At 51.5% G+C, this 17970-nt stretch overlaps 5 protein-coding genes across 5 annotated transcripts; all 5 read right to left on the minus strand.

Annotated features, from left to right (window-relative positions):
* Positions 1-681: 681 nt before the first annotated feature.
* On the minus strand, positions 682-2355 carry AA0111_g3820 (hypothetical protein; the record flags this gene model as incomplete). The annotated part of the gene is made up of 3 exons (XM_028649749.1): positions 682-1180; positions 1245-1659; positions 1725-2355. The coding sequence occupies 3 exons, from the start codon at positions 2353-2355 to the stop codon at positions 682-684; spliced, it is 1545 nt and encodes a 514-aa protein (XP_028508454.1).
* A 582-nt stretch (positions 2356-2937) lies between these two features.
* AA0111_g3821 (hypothetical protein) lies at positions 2938-3831 on the minus strand (the record flags this gene model as incomplete). The annotated part of the gene is made up of 1 exon (XM_028649750.1): positions 2938-3831. One exon carries the CDS (start codon positions 3829-3831, stop codon positions 2938-2940), a length of 894 nt encoding a protein of 297 aa, XP_028508453.1.
* Positions 3832-6747: 2916 nt separating this feature from the next.
* Positions 6748-7590, minus strand: AA0111_g3822 (hypothetical protein; the record flags this gene model as incomplete). The annotated part of the gene is made up of 2 exons (XM_028649751.1): positions 6748-7392; positions 7453-7590. 2 exons carry the CDS (start codon positions 7588-7590, stop codon positions 6748-6750), a joined length of 783 nt encoding a protein of 260 aa, XP_028508456.1.
* A 398-nt stretch (positions 7591-7988) lies between these two features.
* AA0111_g3823 (hypothetical protein) lies at positions 7989-8669 on the minus strand (the record flags this gene model as incomplete). Its single annotated transcript, XM_028649752.1, has 1 exon — positions 7989-8669. The coding sequence occupies one exon, from the start codon at positions 8667-8669 to the stop codon at positions 7989-7991; it is 681 nt and encodes a 226-aa protein (XP_028508455.1).
* A 6051-nt stretch (positions 8670-14720) lies between these two features.
* AA0111_g3824 (hypothetical protein) lies at positions 14721-17639 on the minus strand (the record flags this gene model as incomplete). The annotated part of the gene is made up of 1 exon (XM_028649753.1): positions 14721-17639. One exon carries the CDS (start codon positions 17637-17639, stop codon positions 14721-14723), a length of 2919 nt encoding a protein of 972 aa, XP_028508458.1.
* Between the last annotated feature and the right edge of the window lie 331 nt (positions 17640-17970).

Here is a 17970-nt window from a genome sequence, read left to right on the forward strand (position 1 = left end):
ACGAGAAAAGGAAAACGAGGGGAAAGTCGTGCAAAGGAGCGTCAGGACCGCGTTTTAGAGACTCGGTGGTGAAGAGCAATTGGGTGCAGCCCTGCAAGAAGATTTAAGGAGTCGTCTAGTGCACGAATGCTCCCTACGGATCGCTATTGGTCGACGGACCTTAAACTACAAACGGCGCTTGTCGATCGCCGAGAATAGCGACTCTCCTGAACGCTTTGTGCCATAGATGACTTGTTTACTATTGTCTTCGATTTCATTTGATCATGTAATGTTATTCCCGCCTCAACTGCCGTCAATCGCGCTCGATTAACCTCGATGGTCGCAGACGATGCGCCCAACCGCATTTGCGACCTTCCCGTTCGTGTCTGCACACCGCGGGTGGCTTTGCGCCAGGCCGGGAGCCAAGGGAGATTGTGAAACACCAGGCACTCTGCGCTGCGACCCTTTGAGGCGACGGCTTGCTCTGTACGCCACTGGTGCCGCCGAGCATTGAGATACCGCTGCGATAGCGATACGATGTGGAGATGAAATCTTGAACGCTTAATGGATGTGCGCATCCTTTTACCGGCTCCGCGATCATCGTGGCCCACTATCGTCGGATTATGCGCCACTCTTTACGAGCCGAACTGCCGTGTTGCGACCTGAGGGAAGAGGCCGTTTGACCGTGCCAAAAAGAGTCTTTCACCCGTCTGTGCTTTCTCTCAGCCTACCCCGCCGAGCCACAGCGTAAAAGGAACTCGTCTCGGCGTCATTACGCCCTCCTTGGTCCCCGTCTCTCGTATCTACGACGCACCTGCTGTCGTTCGGCACGAAGAACTTGCCCCATGCGAACGCCGGACCGTCCATGGCAAACTTGCCCTGCATACGCCAGCGGCCCATGTACACGTTGAGTGACACCAGAACTTTGGCAAGACACGTCCAGTCGAACCCAAAGTATTCTCCTGCCTTTCCATCCGAGACGGTGTACTTATGCCAGATGCCCCAGAGAACAATATACTTGGCCTGGTTCCCTATGTCATCATCATCAACTGTCATACGATGCCATTTCAACAAAGCTCGCATGACTTCGTTGCACGACTCCATGACCTCGTGTGGTGAACGCGAGTGGATCACGGCCAACGTTTCGTATCGACAGCCAGTCTGTAGGAGCTGTATGCAGAGTAGGGCCTTTTCCGTGCGACTATTGAGGTGGAGATGTGAAGTCAGCGTATATCTTGTATACATCTCGTACAGTCATGGCTTACCTCATTGAACCAGAGCTCACAATGAACCCCGCATTACCCAGCCATTCCTTGATGGCTCGCAGCTCATGGACCTTCATGTAGTGCAGGTAAGGCAAAACGAAGCGAGTATCCTCGATCGCATGCATCGTCATCTCTGTAATCATGAAGCCGTTGCAGCTGCCTCGTCGCACTTTGTATGGGTTGCGCAGGACAGAGTCCGTGTTGGCCTCTTCCTCTTGAACTCGAACCTTGACTTCGTCTCTGGGCTGTGGGATCTTTTGGGGATTCGTTGCAGGTAGGTGGAGGCTTTCTGAGCATTGTGACGGCGCTCCGTGGGCAAGGAGATGCGGTAACTGCCTCAGCGCTTCAAAAGCATGAGCTCGCCCTGCTCTCTGAACTTCGATCTGCGGAGACCTATCCTCGACCGGAAGAGCACCTGGAATGTGGGTATACAAAGTCAGTATATGTCTCATATCTAGTTTGTATAGGGACATCTCTCACCAGACATAAGGTATGGATTTTCATCGCGGTTGCCTTCGGCAGGTTGCTGTCGCACATCAAGGGCCTCGTAGAGCGCTTGCTTTACCTCCGTCGTATCGCTGCGGGTGTATGCTTCGACTTTTCCATGATCCGTCGATGTGTTCCGTTCATTCTGCGGTCCCGATATCCTACGCAACTTCACACCGGAATCACTGCCGTCGTTTGAACCTCTCAACTTTTCTTCGAGCTTCACCACGCTTCTGTACGACCGCCAAGCATGTCTCATGGCATCTTTAACCAGCGCCTCGGTCTCGTCCCCAAGTTCGCAGTACATGTCAGCATCAAGCTTCTCTAGATTTCGGTGTGCAAGCTTCAACTCGCGCTTGACCTCCGTAACTCGCGCGACATTTGATCGTTCGTGTTCAGTGAGGCTTTGAAACCAATGGATATAGGTGCTGACACCACGCACATAGTCTCGTATGTCATCAAGCCTGTCTGGAATCGTACCGACTGAGGGGTGAGGTGCGTGATGGCTTCGTGTCGCCGTTGTGTGGTCGTCTGGCGGTGGCTCCTCTGCGGTAGGTCCAGGTATGGTCTCTGCAACTGCGACTGTGGATCGGCGAGGACTGAACGGATTATAAAATCGGCCCATGGCAGCTGCACTCGGTGATCATGCGCACGTCGCAGCACGCCTTCATCGTAGCATCTAGGCGGCCACCCTTGAAGTGTTTTTCGCTTCGTGTACCCTTGGGCCCACCCTTCGTCTTCTGGGTCGGAAGGCATCTGGTTGGCTACGCGATCTATCTCGTTCCAGCACTGGCAACTCATGCTTGTTGTACTCATTAACGTTAGGTACTAGATTGAAAGATGAGATAGCTCCTTGTTCTCAATGTGCGGTGACATAGTGGTCTCTGTTAGCTGCTTGCGACTTGCCACGTGGATAGTCTATCATAGTTGCTGATCCGGCCAACGCGCTAGTAGTGTTCTGTCGTAAGACTTTCATCATTGTTACTTCCTTCTCGATAACTACACCAATCCTAACATCACAGATATCCAGAGTTATCGAGTTGTTCCATCGGCATCGCGGTCGAAAACGGATGCCTTTGATCAAACCTCGAATACAGCACTTCATTGATTCTCCTACTCATGGCATACAACTTCAACTGCGACTTCATCATGACAGCAACTATTCCGACCTCCACTTTGACGCAGCCTACCCATAGGCCTCATGACTTTACAACTGCCAGTCCTTAACTTCCTGTTGAGTCGGCCAATATCTGAATTTGTCCCAACAGCCCTGGATAATTCTAAACCGTTCTAGACTGATAGGGAGACCAGTGAGGTCAGGGGCAGCGCGTTCCACAGAACTTGTTATCCGTTGCCACGCCCATGCATGTCCACTTAGTTGATTAACACTCTCCTCAAACGATCCGAACACCCCAATACAACGGCAGGCGTAACGATCCAAATATGCATGCACAATCTCGTGAAGGATTGTGGACAGACGGTCCATAGCTAAGCCATTCAGATGACCGTAGCTCAGTACTTCCTTGTCAACGTTAAAAGCACACATGCTGATCCAAGGCATGTCGGTACCATTGGTGCAGTATAAACCGATTTCACCTGGCGTGTTTCTCCAATCCTCCCACTGGAAGTCCAGTTCCATCTGAACGTCCGACGGCGTAGTTGGGAAGAAAATCGTTGAGAAGGTCTTGATCAGCAGCTTCATCTCATCTTGCGAGACTTGTCTTCCATCTGTCTTTCCTAGCCTCTTCAACAGGGCTTTGTCTGATTTATCCTCAACCAGTGATTTGAACAGATTGTGGGCTTGCCATTGTTCGGAGCTGAAATCATCAAAGCCCAGTTCCATCCTACGCTTGACCTCGTCACAAAGTCGAAAAGCATGGTGACCGGCCGTACGTAAGGATATGCGCGCTCGATGTTGTGGCTTGATGATGTTGTTGCATGAGTTTGTACATATTCCCTGTTTCTTACTGCCAAATCGTTCCCCAGGATTTTTCTTGTGATGATCTCGAATCATATCAATGAATTCCTCCGGTGTGCTAGGAGCAGGTTCGAGATTCTGTGGATCCACAAGCTTGTACATATGAGGGACTTTTCGGCACATTTTGGTTGTCTATGTTCTTGTTTAGAAAGGCTACCAGAATCACTGGTTGTGGTTTTCTCGCTACTCGCAACAGTCTTGCGTGGCTACTCTTTATATTGCTCGGCCAGAGAAGTCTTGTATAACATGAAACACTGCAATACGTTTTAGGCATGTGAAATCAGCCTAGATTCATGAGACAATGCTGCACTCACTGATCTGAACGAGTTTCGTGCGAGCACTGTTTCATTAGGTAAACTTGGGGCTGCGAATTCCTCTACTCCTGGCTGGGAAAGCCGTTCGCAGCCATGAATACACAAACCTATCAGTCTCAGTTCCTCAAAATGTCACAAATGATGGTACGATACTTCACAGTACCTGGTGGAGGTAATACAGTAAGTTCGACATAACTAGATCACGTCCAGTAATAGTAAAAACGTAGCCAACAGTACTCGCAGCATCTCAGACCAACGCGACTTCCTTATGCATCTTATCGCCATCTAGGCTCACAGCTTCTTTGCCTCATCCCTGTGGGCTAGATCTACATATACTCTCAATCATGAACAATGGCCTCAAAACGACACAAGTTAGGCGAAAGATGAAATTTGTGAACGGCGAACCAGTTCACAGACCTTGCGATCCCTTACTATGCTCTCCCGTGTTCGCCCAACCGAGCCACGTCTTCTTCGTGGAAAGCTTAGTAAGAACAAGCATAGTAACCGATATAAGCTTAGAGGTCCTACTATATAGAGCAAATAACCCCCAGCTGTGGGAATTTAATCCCGTGAGCTTTATGGGCAGAATCACATGCAATCAATTGCCGCTCAGCAGCAAGGGTAAGATGACTGAAGCGAAAGGAAACGACAAACAATGCTTTGATGATAAGGGACAGAAAGAAGCTTACTCTTTACTACCTTGTCGGCTACTAAAACTTTCACCATGAGCGTAGATCAGAATGGCGTTGCTTCTCTGAATGACTTCTCAACACCCACTTTGTCCGGCACTACCGATCCAACAACTGTAGCTCCAGGCCGGTTGCCTTCAATAGGAGACATAATGACGGATCCTAGGAGAGACTTCTTCTACAAAAAGTCATTAAACCATTTGTTCTGCGGTCCATGTACCTGCGATAGCAACAAGTGTTCACAAGAGTCTTACTTCAACTTTCCATACTCTTGCGCTGTCATCGACCATCGTCGAGACCAGATACCTATTCTGCCAAATGAAAAGCCCGAAATCATCGCCGATTCCGTGAGAAGGCCATACGAGGCGCTCCATCTCGTCGATAGCGCGACCAAGTTTTTTGGTAGGCCATACAATGAAATGAATTTCGAGCAGCAAGTAGCTCTGAAGGAAATGCGGGAGAATAGGTAGTATCTTCTCAAGGAGCTCGGCTCTCCTGATGCGAGAGTCGCGTTTCCTGTTGACAGGATGAGAACACTGTGCACGCGACTGTTGTCCATCTTCTTTCTCGGAGCGCAAATTGAACTCGAGTTTTTCTGGGACTTCGACGTCTGTGAGGAGAGGGGTTGGCTAGGGTATACTCAGACAACACTTCGCGATGATCTGGTTCTTGAACGCATCACGATGCATCCGACGCAACAAACAGAAGTCACCTTACGGTCTCTCAATCGAACCGAGTCACTGGCGCTGCAACGTCTTTCTACGTTATTTCACGAGCTGATCCATGCTGTGCTCAAGAGCCTATGTTGTCGGATGTGCAAGACTTCGAACAGTAATCTTGCCGATCATGGTCGCGCGTTTCAGAAGCTGGCGATGGCTATTGAAGAGAGATGTCCACAGCTGCTGGGATTGACGCTGGACCTTGGGAGGATAAATGGCATTTTTGCGGATATGACGAATCAGGCAACTGGATTCAACCGCCCGAGCATGCATGATTTGGAGGTCTACGGATTTGTGTGATCCTTGTGAGAAAAGATGGGCTTTGGTACGGTTAGCATAGAGGGCTAACATTGTCAGATGTGTTGTTGTTTGGGTCCGATGGATGTAAAATGCGCAGCAGGCGTCGTTGAGCTAAACAACTATTAGGTGTTGCATTCATATCTTGAGCGTTTGGTGCCTTCTACTATCAGCGCGCTTCAAATCTCAGACCGTTGTCCCAGCCCGAACATGTTCGACGAGCACTCTCTGGACTTCAAGATCAGGTGGCACAGAATCCGCCTTCTCGCATGTGCCGCAAACGTAAGCCCGACACCTACATACTGTATACACCTTGTCCGCAACGTACGAATATTGCATATCGGATCTGTTAGTCCGTGCTAACTCTAACCGCCTCTACAAAGCTATAGTAGCTACGTAGCTGTGTGGCTAGCGGATGCCTTCTTTACACGACCTGTAAAGAACACGGTCAAGTTGAAGAAGGTGTCATGAAACCATTCCATGAGCAGCGGAACAGGCTGGTCGAGAGGCCCCTGAGATGGACCAGATCAGGGAGTTGGAATTGCGCAGCTCTTATCCAGATGCTGAGCGGCTGGATGCTCTGCTACGGCTCATGATATAAGCATTCATGGGCGAAAGTATTCGCAATTGTCCGATGCGATTCCATGGTACTTATCGACATGTGTGGCTCTTCCAAAAGGCTGTCAAGACGACTGAGGAAAATGCTGAGTGACTGCTCGGAACTCCAGTCGATCTAGGCAGGTCGGAAGGTCTCCTGAGCAATGTCAGAGAAGGCAGTGTGTAGGCGGAGACGTATGCTCTATGAGCGTTTGGGTTCATGTAGTTGCAAATTTCCACATTGTTGTTTTGTCGAAGAGCCGCGCTGCATGTATAGCGTCCGATTGTTGTCCCGGATCGGTGGAGGTATGCTGGAAGACTCGAGTCTTTGTGGTCTGGATCGATACGTATGGTTGGGAGACGGGGTTATAGCCAGCGTTCGAGGTTCGATTGTGGTAGACTCGGTAGTCTGTTGTTTCCATCTCAAACCCTCCTCTCCTGCCTCTCCAGATACGCCCTCTCGTTCTCGCTCCCCTCAGCAACCCCCCTCAAAGTTGGCATGGCCGTCTCGACATACTGGTTCATAGTCTTCAGCACCCTGGTAGGTGTCCGATACGCATTCGGCGGCCTCTTGCTGATATCGCTCAACCCAATATGCGGCACCTTTTTCTCCAAATCAGCCTGTGCCATGCTCCTCATAGGGCTGAACTGTTTCCAATACGGCTGCCGCTCGATGAAATCTTGATGGACCGCGCGCGTACGATCAACAGTGACCTGAAACCATTTTGTCCATTTCTTTTGTTTTGGGGAGGCGGGTGGTGGGTCGAAGGGCATTGGTTTGGGTGGCGCTGACGGAGTGGACCGGTGGGTTTCAGCAGAGGTTCGGTTTAGGAGCTGGGAGGGGCGGAGAATTTCGTCGATGCCTGCTTTTTGGGGCATGTGGTCGGTTGACGCATCTTCTTGGTCTTCTTCGCCGGTGTAGTGGGATTGGGTGCTGGTGTTGTCTTCGGTGGCCGTAGATGTTTCGAGGGCGAAGCGAATGGGTGAGGCATCGAGAGCGCTCTGGGCGGAGGATTCGTGGCGGTAGATGGCGAAGGCGGCGTTGTCTGCAGGATTCTGGTACTCATACTAAGACTGACATGAGTAATCGCTCAGAAGAAGCAGCCATGGTGTGCGAGGAAGACGTACCCGTAGGCTCTGGTAGGTGCTGATTTCTCCAAAACCCTGCAGCACGCGGAATATCTCGCGACTCTCGGATAGGTTGGCAGGACGTGGTACTATGCGCAAGTGGATGGAGCGCAGTGCCAGCGCTCGGCGTGCAGACATGATGGTGGTGGTGGTGGTGGTGGTGGTGGTGGTTGTGTTTGTGTTTGTAGGTGGGACGGATGCGGCACGAATTTACTTGGGATCAGCGACAATCAAGTGGGTCACCAATTTACCAATGCTCAGGTTCACGGAACATGCGTCTCGTGGGAAACAGTGTGCTGGGTCGGGACGATAGTCACAGTAACAAGGTAGGGCGGAAGAGTAGTTTGCATCTTGATCAGATTTGTTATTACAAAGTATACGGGTGTACCAACAGCGCTAAGCCTGTCGCACCCTATAACGCCAGGCTCAACCCGCAGGGAGCTCTTCCAGCAAGATCAAGTGGTATAATGCGCCCGTAGTGACACCCCATAAACGCCGTCGCTATGCATGTAACCAAAATCCGACTAAAACAAAAATTATGATGACGTCCTCTTGCATACGCCGTTGCCCTTGGACCGCTTTCGCATGCGCACAGGTCTGGTGACGCGAACGCAGCTGTCGCGACGGTCGCCTGCTCTCCATACTGGCATGCTGAAGAGTCCCTCAGCGGCTTGCGCGGGAGCGTCGTAGTCCATGTCGACGCCCTCGTCGTCTTTTGAAGGGACCAGTGGGCATGTAGATGTTGACGATGTGGAGCTTGTCCGCGACGACGGCTCATTGACGGTGCATTGCTGCTCCTCCTCGATCATCTTGACCAGCTTGGAGAGATCGCGAGCGTGCGATGGGCTGCACTGCATGCGCGAGTTTTGTTGACGTTGCATCCTCAGGACGGAAGCTGCGATGCGCGAGTAGGTTGGTCGCGCCTGCTGTTCTTGCTTGGTGGATGGGGCGCACTCGTCATCATCGCTCGCTGGAGTGAGGGGGGCAGGAGGATAGCAGCGGGTGTTGGTATTGGTATCGATGCGGAGGCTTTGCTGGTTGAGTTGCACGGCGAGGTCGCCCATGGTGCATGGTGGAGTGGGTGGCCGATTTGCCGAGTAATGCGGGTCCATGGCTGGTGACGTGGGCGACACATTCATGGCTGCCCGTTCGGCCTCGTAGAGTGAGTAGTCGGGAGACGACGCCTGGTCGAAGGAGAAGTCGCGAAACATGGCCATTGTGTTGATCTGGCTGTGAAGACGAGAGTCGCAAATGTGATCCAAACAGTCCCAAATGACGGCGGCGAAGGATGCTATAAGGCGTTGCCCATGGCGTTCCGCGGCTTGGGGGCGCTCGACTAAGGCGAGACTAGGGCGCCGGGGCCAGGTTTACCGTGCTTCTGGTTAGCAGGCACTTGCCGTTGGCGCTGCACTCCTCATTCCTCAACCGCTCCACTCGAGTAGGATTAATATCCCGGCCTAGCTCATCGACTCATCTCCATTCCCTGGCTATACTCCTTTCTTATTGCGTGGCAGAAGTCCATCAGGAAACTATGGCATTTGCTGCAAATTGACGCAAGTCGTCAGGCGCCCCCAAACTGCCGTGTTTTCATCCTCACTCCCGGCTTACATGACGGCAGAAGTCAGGGCTGAGTGAGGGCAGCTGCAAGCGAACACCAAGGGCGGCCTTCTCGAAGCCTCCAAGCACACCTGCACAGCCCAAAAGCCCGCTGCACCTCCCATTCGACACTTGATTCGATGCCACAATCTCGACAAGGGATCGGCAAACATCGACTGGCTGCCGACTTTTCTCCCACAGTTCCACAATTGCGCAGTCTGCTGCGTCTAGTCCTCGATCCAGAAGGACAGGCAGAACGTGCAAAGACGCCGCTTCTTGATAGTGGATCTTGACTTTTCCCGGAAACCCCCAGCGTCGAACTACGTGTCGAGCTATCGTTATTCCCATGCCTTGCGCCGCTAGAGCTGCTCACTATCGCCGCTGGGCGCACTCAACGAACCGATCGGCATTGTTAGATGGCTTCAGCTGTAGGGAGCACCTGGTAATAACACGTAGTGTACACATGACCCTTAGTACCCCACGCACACTGCTTCGAAGTTTGAACAATGGGTCATCCACGCGTTTGGTGAAACCACGTGCCGGGACATGCCACGACGGATCATCGCTCTAGCAACTCGCTACTGCTTTTTGTCTTGTTCTCTCCTATCGCAAGGCTCCTTTTTCTTATTCCCTATATCCAATATTCCGAACCGTAGGGACCATGGCGCTAAAAGAGCCTTGGGTAGTATCCGCCTCGACGTTACATGCGAATAATTCCCTAATTTCGGCCCTTCGTCCTTGGGGGGCATTCGCCACCGTGTGGATCCACCCCAGATGCGGAATGGGACCCTTGATGGTTCGATTGGGGATCAGGGTGCTCTCCCGTCAGACGTGGCTGACTCTTGCATTAACCCAGCGAAGCCACAGTTTGAGGTACCCGAAGCTCTGGGGGGCGACGCTTGTGATTGGCCACCGTTTGGCTGACAACCCGACAGCGGAAGACATTTTAGGCCTCCACCGGAACGAGCGTTCCTGTTTGAGCTGCAACCCCCAATTTCGCACTCTCCTGAATCTTGGATCTACTCCGACTTCCCCGTTAGTAACAGTCCCTGCGTCGGTCAATGCAACGAATCATGAGCATCATGTTCTAGCCATAGCTTGATTATGTATCTCACAGTCTTCTTCTAGACTACTACAGTACAGCATGTGACGGTGAATCGCTCTGTCCGAGCTGACCAAAACCACGTTCGACAATCTCACTTCTCAAACTTGAGACTGTCTCATCCGGTGAACATTGCAAATCAAGGTACTGGCCCTAGAGCCATACGTCTTACTATCGCTAAACAGCTACTTAGATAATCTTCAACGGAATATACCATATACCATTTCGCCGACTTTACTTCCATCGGTTTAAGATTTCTTAGATGTAGTTGGATCGAGAGATACAGTCATCCAATTGGAGCATCGGCGTGTGATACAATCCTTTCCTGCCGACTACTATCTCCTCAGATTCTTCTGCCTTAGCCCGGCGTCGCCGATGCCTGCCGTGATCGGGGGCTGAACGAACCCATCGCAACTGGCCTATAGCAGGGACTCGTGTACTGTATGAGGGCATGGACAAGCTGTGAAGTATGGTTGCGGTACTAACCTGCTGAAACAAGGCCATTAGAGACAGTTTTGGATGCACCAGCTGTGAATGTCACTAGGAAACTAGCAGTGCCGTCCTCGGGCTCCCCGAGAGCGAGCGTTCAATCAGACGAAGCTGAAGACGTTCCTGAACGCTGGATGTACCATACGGTCTTACTGGATCGCCAAATCTCACTCTATACTACGCCTGTTGCATACGTCGGGCATCCCGATTGAAACATACGGTCCAGTGTGTGTGTGTGTAGGAAATGATACAAAGAGAGCACATCTGGTACGCTGTTTCTACCTGTGTTATACGTCATTAGGTAACATGGTCTGCTATCGCCGATAGACAACGGGCATCCTCTCATAGTGCTATAGTACTACGATACCATAGTGCCATCTCTCACTAGAGCTCCTCTCCGTGTCAGCAAATTCGCACACCAATCCAAAGATGGGCGACGTACCCTTGCTTATCGTCTTCTAAGATTCTCAACCGCAGTCATTACCGCAGGTCATCTTAACGTACTGTGTCGACGTGCAAAGTACTTCACTTGATGTGTATGACCTAGACAACCAAGCACACTGCGCCTTTATGAGAGTCTCAGGATTGACAACCTCCAATCTCATCCATATCGGATACACAGAAGATAGTAGTCATGTTGTCTCTCCTTGAAGAAAGTGGCATAGCAGCTTGTGGGCAACACTTGTTATCAAAATCGAAGGGTATCATTACTAAAGCTATACAGGCGGTCTAAAAAAGGTCGTAATCTAATGCTGCACAATCATACAATACTCGATACACATCTTTCCTCGTCATCCCTACTCAACAGTCCTTATCGTCATCTTCTCTCCTCCTCCTCCTCCTCCTCCTCCTCCTCCTCCTCTAATCCCTGTAATTCCTAACCCTACCCCACTCGCACACCCGCCACCGTTCATCCCAAAAACCTCCAAATCATGCACACTAGGCAACCGTCCACTCCCCTCACAATCTCTCAGCAGACTAGGAAACCTCCCCATGTCTACCGTCCCTCCTAAAACTACAGTAGCAACCTGCTCAATCTTCTTCGCCAGTATCTGCCACGCGCGTCCATGGCCTAGCGGTCCGATACAAGAATCGTGCATCGAGCAAGAACGACACGTGTATGCTTTGAGAAACGCGTGACACATTTCATGGAGGAGAGTCCCAAGGCGGTTGTGCAGACGTGTTGATATTTGCTGTTGTTGCCGTCGCTGTATGGTAGGGTCGAGACTATCGTGATGACCGAGATTCTGGTATTGAAAGCACCCGCGGTACAGCACCGGATGTAAAAGCACCTGTGTCCCGACTAACGGGTTGTAGAAACTCTTGCCAAAACATTCGGTCTGTCTTGAATCCAGATAGCTGAACCCCGCGCTTAACGTCTTGTTATGCGGCGGTACTTGATCCGAGAAGAAAATACGGTTCAGATGCGTAAAAAGGTCGCTTAGTTGACTTGTCGAGAGGGAGCTTCGGAGATCAGATGACGTGATGTGCGGATGCCAGGTCGCTATCAGGCTGCGGAGGTGGTGTACAGATGGCGTAGGGCGTGCGGATGGATGCAGATACGTTGCGTCCAACCAAGCGATGTGATGCCGTACTAATGTCATTGTTTCGTAGGTGCCATGGAATCTGAGTGTGAGTTGCGGTCCAAGACCGATTGTCTTTTTGTCATTCTGGTAGGAAAACGACCGGTTGTGCTTGGATTGTGTCTGTGAGGGTCGGTTCCGCCGGTCTTCTATCATGCCATGGGAGGCTAGAGTGCTGATTTTGTAGAGTTTGGGGGCGCATTCGTCGCAGGTACAAGGGAGGTCTGCTTCTTCAACTGCATTCTTTAGCGAGGTGAGGTCTTTCGGGAGAGTGAAGTTGATGTCATCGTGAGGCGTTGTCGTTGGTGCGGTCCGACCGAGGATGCGGTCTTCGATGAAGGACAACTTTGGGTCCAGGGCAAGCAGCGGCTCGAGAAATGGTAACAGGTTGTGCCATCTAGATGCGCCATGGCATGTCCTTCCTTCCTCTAATTGGTCACCAAGTCGTCTCACATCCTCTTTCTTCTGCTGCTTTCCACTGCCAAGAATCAACCTTGCGATGCGCCGGATAGGATGGATCCGTCTTCTTCTCTTCTCCTTCTTCGTAGCAGTATTATTACTGGCATTGTGCGTTTCAAGAACAGGAGGATTCCCCATGGGGCTGAAGTATTAAAATTGGGCTATAAAATCGGCATGTTCTGGAAAAGGAAGAAAGAATTTGAAATTCGGGCCATTGGGAGACGTGACAGCCGTTATGGGGGACATGTTTAACCGAACAGTGAGGCGGTAAGAGATTGAAGGATTCCGATTTACACAGGGGTTGCTATCTCGCGATACAAGGCATGCCGCGCACAGACTGTCAGGGTGGTCTGAGGATCGAGACGAGGGTTGGGCATCCCAGATGATGCCGATACAAAGCAGGCAGGTTTGGAGACTGCCTGAATCCGGGATATCGTGAACATATTTTCCTGCATGTCGACGCACGCAAGGCTATGTTTAGTCTTGCCGATTATCGCGAGCACGCGCGTCCAAAGTCAAATGGGTATCTCGGGAATCCTGCCTGGTTGTGACAGTGTTGCACAAGGGCCACGGTCCGAATGCTAGAGTGTGGCTGTTGATCTCTTGCCGCCACGTGGCGCAGTTTGGGGTGTGCATCGCAACGTTTTCAGGGTCTTCAAGGTTCCGCTTATCCGACCCCTGCGTGTGAAACGTCGCGCACACGCACCCGGACATGCGGCATCTCTTCGAGTGAGTCATGTAGCGTGAATGGCGCTCTTGTATCCGGTTTCTTGTGCATCGTCTCCTAGCACAGAGATCCTCTGTCGTCATGGCCACTGTCACGATGCTGCGTTACCGGTTGTTGCTTTCTTCAGAGGACGTCCTCAATGGACTGGCTGGTTATGACGACGCACTCGTTCGTGGTGTTTTTGCAACTGCAAGGATAGAATTCTAGAGCCATCGCACCCAGATAGGAAAGGTAGGTCCTTGATGTACTGGACTCACTTCAACTTGCAATATCCCTTCATATTTTCCATGCCAAACAATTCAGGCCACTTGGTCATTGTACATCCAACGAATGTGTCATCAAGGTTTATCTCTTCGAGCTTCGTGTCCCTTGCAGTTTCTCGAGAGAAATTCTTCGTCGCCAAACAGGCACGAGCAACGATCCGAGTCGATATTTATACTCATCATGTTAGAGTTGACCTGTTCCATCTTCTGAACCAGCGTCTACCAGGCATCACCATGGCCGATCTGGCAGCATATTTGGCAGTCGTCCAGGAAGGTAAAGGCATGGCAGAGCTCATGGATCCACGTGGAAGACAACCTCGCGTTCGTACACTGTGATCTTTAGGGAGGGCATACTGTTGCAACCAGGAGATCGCAATGGGATCTAAGTCGGTCCGGTGGCCGTGTCGGTCGGTGAGAGGCCTGGTAAGTCCCAGAACTTGCCTCCACCATTTCTTGATTTATCTTCGCCTGGTCATGCGAAAGCGACTCCTAAAGCTGTAACGATATTCACGTTCCAGTTGATGTGAGGATATTGTGTCGAACAGCGAAATATTTTCGCTCGTACAAAGAGGGCTTTTTGCATCGCTACTAAGATTCGTGTCACCCGTCACGAACGGTGTGTATGTGCAGCAACACCTGTGGTTTGGGGACTCTGAAATGAACCACGGAACGCTCCAGTACAGCCAAAGGTTCTCTGTGCACCGTCATTGAGTTGATCAAGAAACAAAACAAAACATCCCTATATCAGCCAGACTTACTATAAGGATTTGGGTTCTGTTTCAGATACCTACATGTTTTTGAACTTAAGTTTTGAGATAAATACAGAAGCTAAGACTATATCTCCAGCTCATTCCACCACATATGCAAAGTACTGTGATGTCTAAAAAAATACAGTGATAACAGGGACACCCAGGAGGGTCGAAAACCAGGGGTATAATCTCCACGAACTCCATGCCTCGCTTGAACGCCAGACTTTTATGACCCCAGTAGGTGCGTATGTAATTAGAAGCAAGCTGAAGAACCTCCAGATGGATTCTGGTAATAATTTCTCAGTCACTAAGGTCAATTACATCAGCGTCAGCTGGTACTGAACGTTTAGCGACGGGTTCAGGGGTTTCGTCCGACACACCCTCGCGCACTTCAGCCTTGGGTTGCCAAGATCCGTCCTGTTGAACGAGAATATACCGCGTGCTGGCAAGCCCTTGTAGCTCAAGCTGCTTCTTCACATCCTCAATGAAGCCATCTACTATAAGCATTTGTGGACGAGCATCGGATTTACAAATAGGACATTTCCAGTGATCAGCTACCGAAACGTCGCCCTTGCGTGGGCGGGACTGGAGGAAAGTGTCTAGATCGAAACAGTCGTTATGTCGACATGCTTTGCTACGGACTGGAATGTCACACATTTTGGCTTGGCTGAAAGGGTCGAACAGCCCAATGGTGAGTGTGCTTTGGACAATGGTGATTTCATCATCGTCGACACCAGCGAGTTTCTTCTTTATGCTTTGTAATACTTGATCTGCCGCAACGCAACTCTGATTCAGGCAGTGCTGCTTGATAGATTCATGAGATGAGACATCCATCCCCTCGATGGCGATCAAGTAATTGAGATGAGATGTATCTCCAGATGGAGCCATTACCACAAACTCCAGGACGTTCTCACCTTCTCTCAAAAGGCCCGTGAGATCGATAGGGAGGTCTTTTCCATAGTGAATTTTTTTCCGCGGATCAAGAGGGGTGCCGTTGAAAGTATAGTAAGAGCGAGGTATCCAATGGGTATCAGCCACTGCCCAAAGGTCGCTTGTTGGGGTACCCATTGGGCTAGATTGCGGCCACTCAACACAACGCAGACGCACGAAATTGTTGCCTTTATTGATGTTCATAGCACCGGGCCCACCGATTGTATCTCGAACAGTTGTTGCGATCTTCTGCATATCGGAGGGTGAGAGCGTGAAAGTCCATTTTTCGATGGTACAGGCAGGTGCGGATAGCCGAGCTGGAGGCTTCAAGAATCTTGACAAGAAGATGTACAACGGCGAGGATTCGGATTGTGATTGGAGATCTGGGCTTCGCAGATGGGCTTGATGTAAAGCAAAGCGTGTAGGGTTAGGTACTCGCTGCTGTGGCTGTTGGTAGTCGAGAGCAGGAAGTAAAGGCCGCTCTGGCCGGCTGGATGGTAAGACGGCAGCCGGCGATACAGCGGCCAGCCGGGTAGGCCGTGCGGGAAGACCACCGCGCCCACGAGACTGCTGGATGGCAGCCTGTGCTGAGCGCGGATCGACTGAACTATTCGGACGTGGTGGCATTGCATTGGTATCTGCAGTAGAATAGTTGCTTTGTATCTGTTGTGGGTGATATTGGGGGGCTACAGGTAGTTGTTGCTGTTGTTGCTGTTGTTGGGGAACGCTGTTGCGGATGTCAGCCAATGAAAGACCTTGCTGTTGAAGTGTAGCTTCGAATGCGTCGATTAACGTTCTCAGTTTAGTGCCCCATAGTTGATCCTCGCGGGCTCTCAGGAACTCAAGCGACTCTACGGGTGATCGCTGGTGACAGTCGTCTTGATTCTGACGAAAAATAGCAAGAGCCTGAGCCTCGAAGCTTGCGAAACTAGGGTTGGGAACCACCGCGCGCCAGAGAGATCGCAGAAGAGCCGTGAATAAGAGACGCTGAAATGTGGGAGAAACAATGCCGAGTTGGACAGCGAGATCTTGTGCGAGGGGCGGGCGTCGGAGTGTCCGACTCATGGTCTTCACCTGGCGGTAGTTCTGTGATTTAACAACGAAATGTCCGAAACGTTGTGCTTGATGTGCGTACGTGGTCGGCCACTGTACTGCAGTCTGCTGCATCGGATACGGGAAGTTGATGAACAAGTTAATGGAATTAAGTGAAAGATTATGATTCAAGTCAAGGACCTCTCTCAACATGCTCTGCGCTTGATGCAAACCCGGTAGCTCCAGCAAACTCTCCGGTATCATATGACGGGCATGGGTGAGCATGCAGTAATATTGATGCATAGTAACATAGGACCAGTCCTCGTCCATGGTGGCATCCCACAGAACGCGCAGGCGTCTTGCATCCTGGGGGTGACTTGGCGAAGGAGGGTATGAGGTCTGGAAATTACTGAGAGTCTGCAGACAATCGTTCCTTGCGTACCCACCATCATTCGATAGACGATGCGCTGAGGGTGCCATGGGCCTGTTTCCTGGCTGCGTCGTGCAGGATGAAGGCTGGGAGTTTGGCGCTTGCGAAGTCGTCGGTGGTGGCATCAAAGGCCCATGTGGTTGGAGCGGTGTTCTGCTGGGTTGCGGATTGTGAACTTGTATGCCTTGGGGTATTTGTGGCGAAGCCATCATCCCGAACGATGGGCTGCGACTGTCGAGTTGCCCAGACAGTCTATGAGGTAAGTCTGGGCAGGCGTTTGTCGTGTTTGCTATGGACAGCGGCCGGCCTTGTCCATAGACTTGACTGCGTCGCCGCTTGTCTGCTTGCTGTTCCTGTCCTTCGCTTGGTCTTTTTGAAGAGGCGCTCTCGTGTGGTGTCGGATACGCTGATGTCTCCTCGCTTGGAGTGGGGGACGGAAACACATGGGCAACCGAAGGCCCAGAAGTGGCAGTGTTCTGAGGGACAAGGACATTGGGGAGCCGGGGAGACGTGGAGTTGGAGGGCGGCTGTCGTTCTGTCTCGACGGTCGGGCGCGGTTGCAAAGGTATCTGTGGTGTCGTATTCGGGTTCTGTGGGCTAGTGTTGGTAGCGGGCGCCGGCGCGGGATATTTGCGAGGTCTTCCACGACCGCGCACGGTGGAGGGTAGCGAGTTTGTGGTGACTTGTGAAGGAACGACAGGCGGCAGGGCTGGCGCGTTGGAGGGCAGTGTCATCCAGCTCTTTTGCTTCCCCCCAAGATTGCCCAGTGCATAGTTGAGTGTTTGCGTCGTCGCATCCTCCGGCAGAGGGTGCCCCTCAGGAGCCATAGCGCTATCCTAGGGGCAGACGGTGCGCTATGTTTGGGGTATTTCTTTGTATGCACGCGCTGGACGCCTCCGACTGCTTTACATGGGTGACTCCGGGTGTGGGGTGTTCATGTCGCGCTCGGAGACGTGGGCGCATTTTCAGTGCATAGCAGGTGGTGGGTCGTGACTGCCGCGTTTCGATAGGGAGTGCGTCTTTGTTGTCCAGGCCGCTGCCAGATGTGGAAAAGGGAAGGTGCGTTGTGGATGAGGTGAATGTCCAATTCGTCACGCCGTCATGGCACTGCGAAGACATGGCGCACGGACAGCCATGACAGCGATGTTTCGCGAACAT

This window comes from Alternaria arborescens, assembly GCF_004154835.1.
Source record: "Alternaria arborescens strain FERA 675 chromosome Unknown contig_7, whole genome shotgun sequence".
NCBI lineage: Eukaryota > Fungi > Ascomycota > Dothideomycetes > Pleosporales > Pleosporaceae > Alternaria > Alternaria arborescens.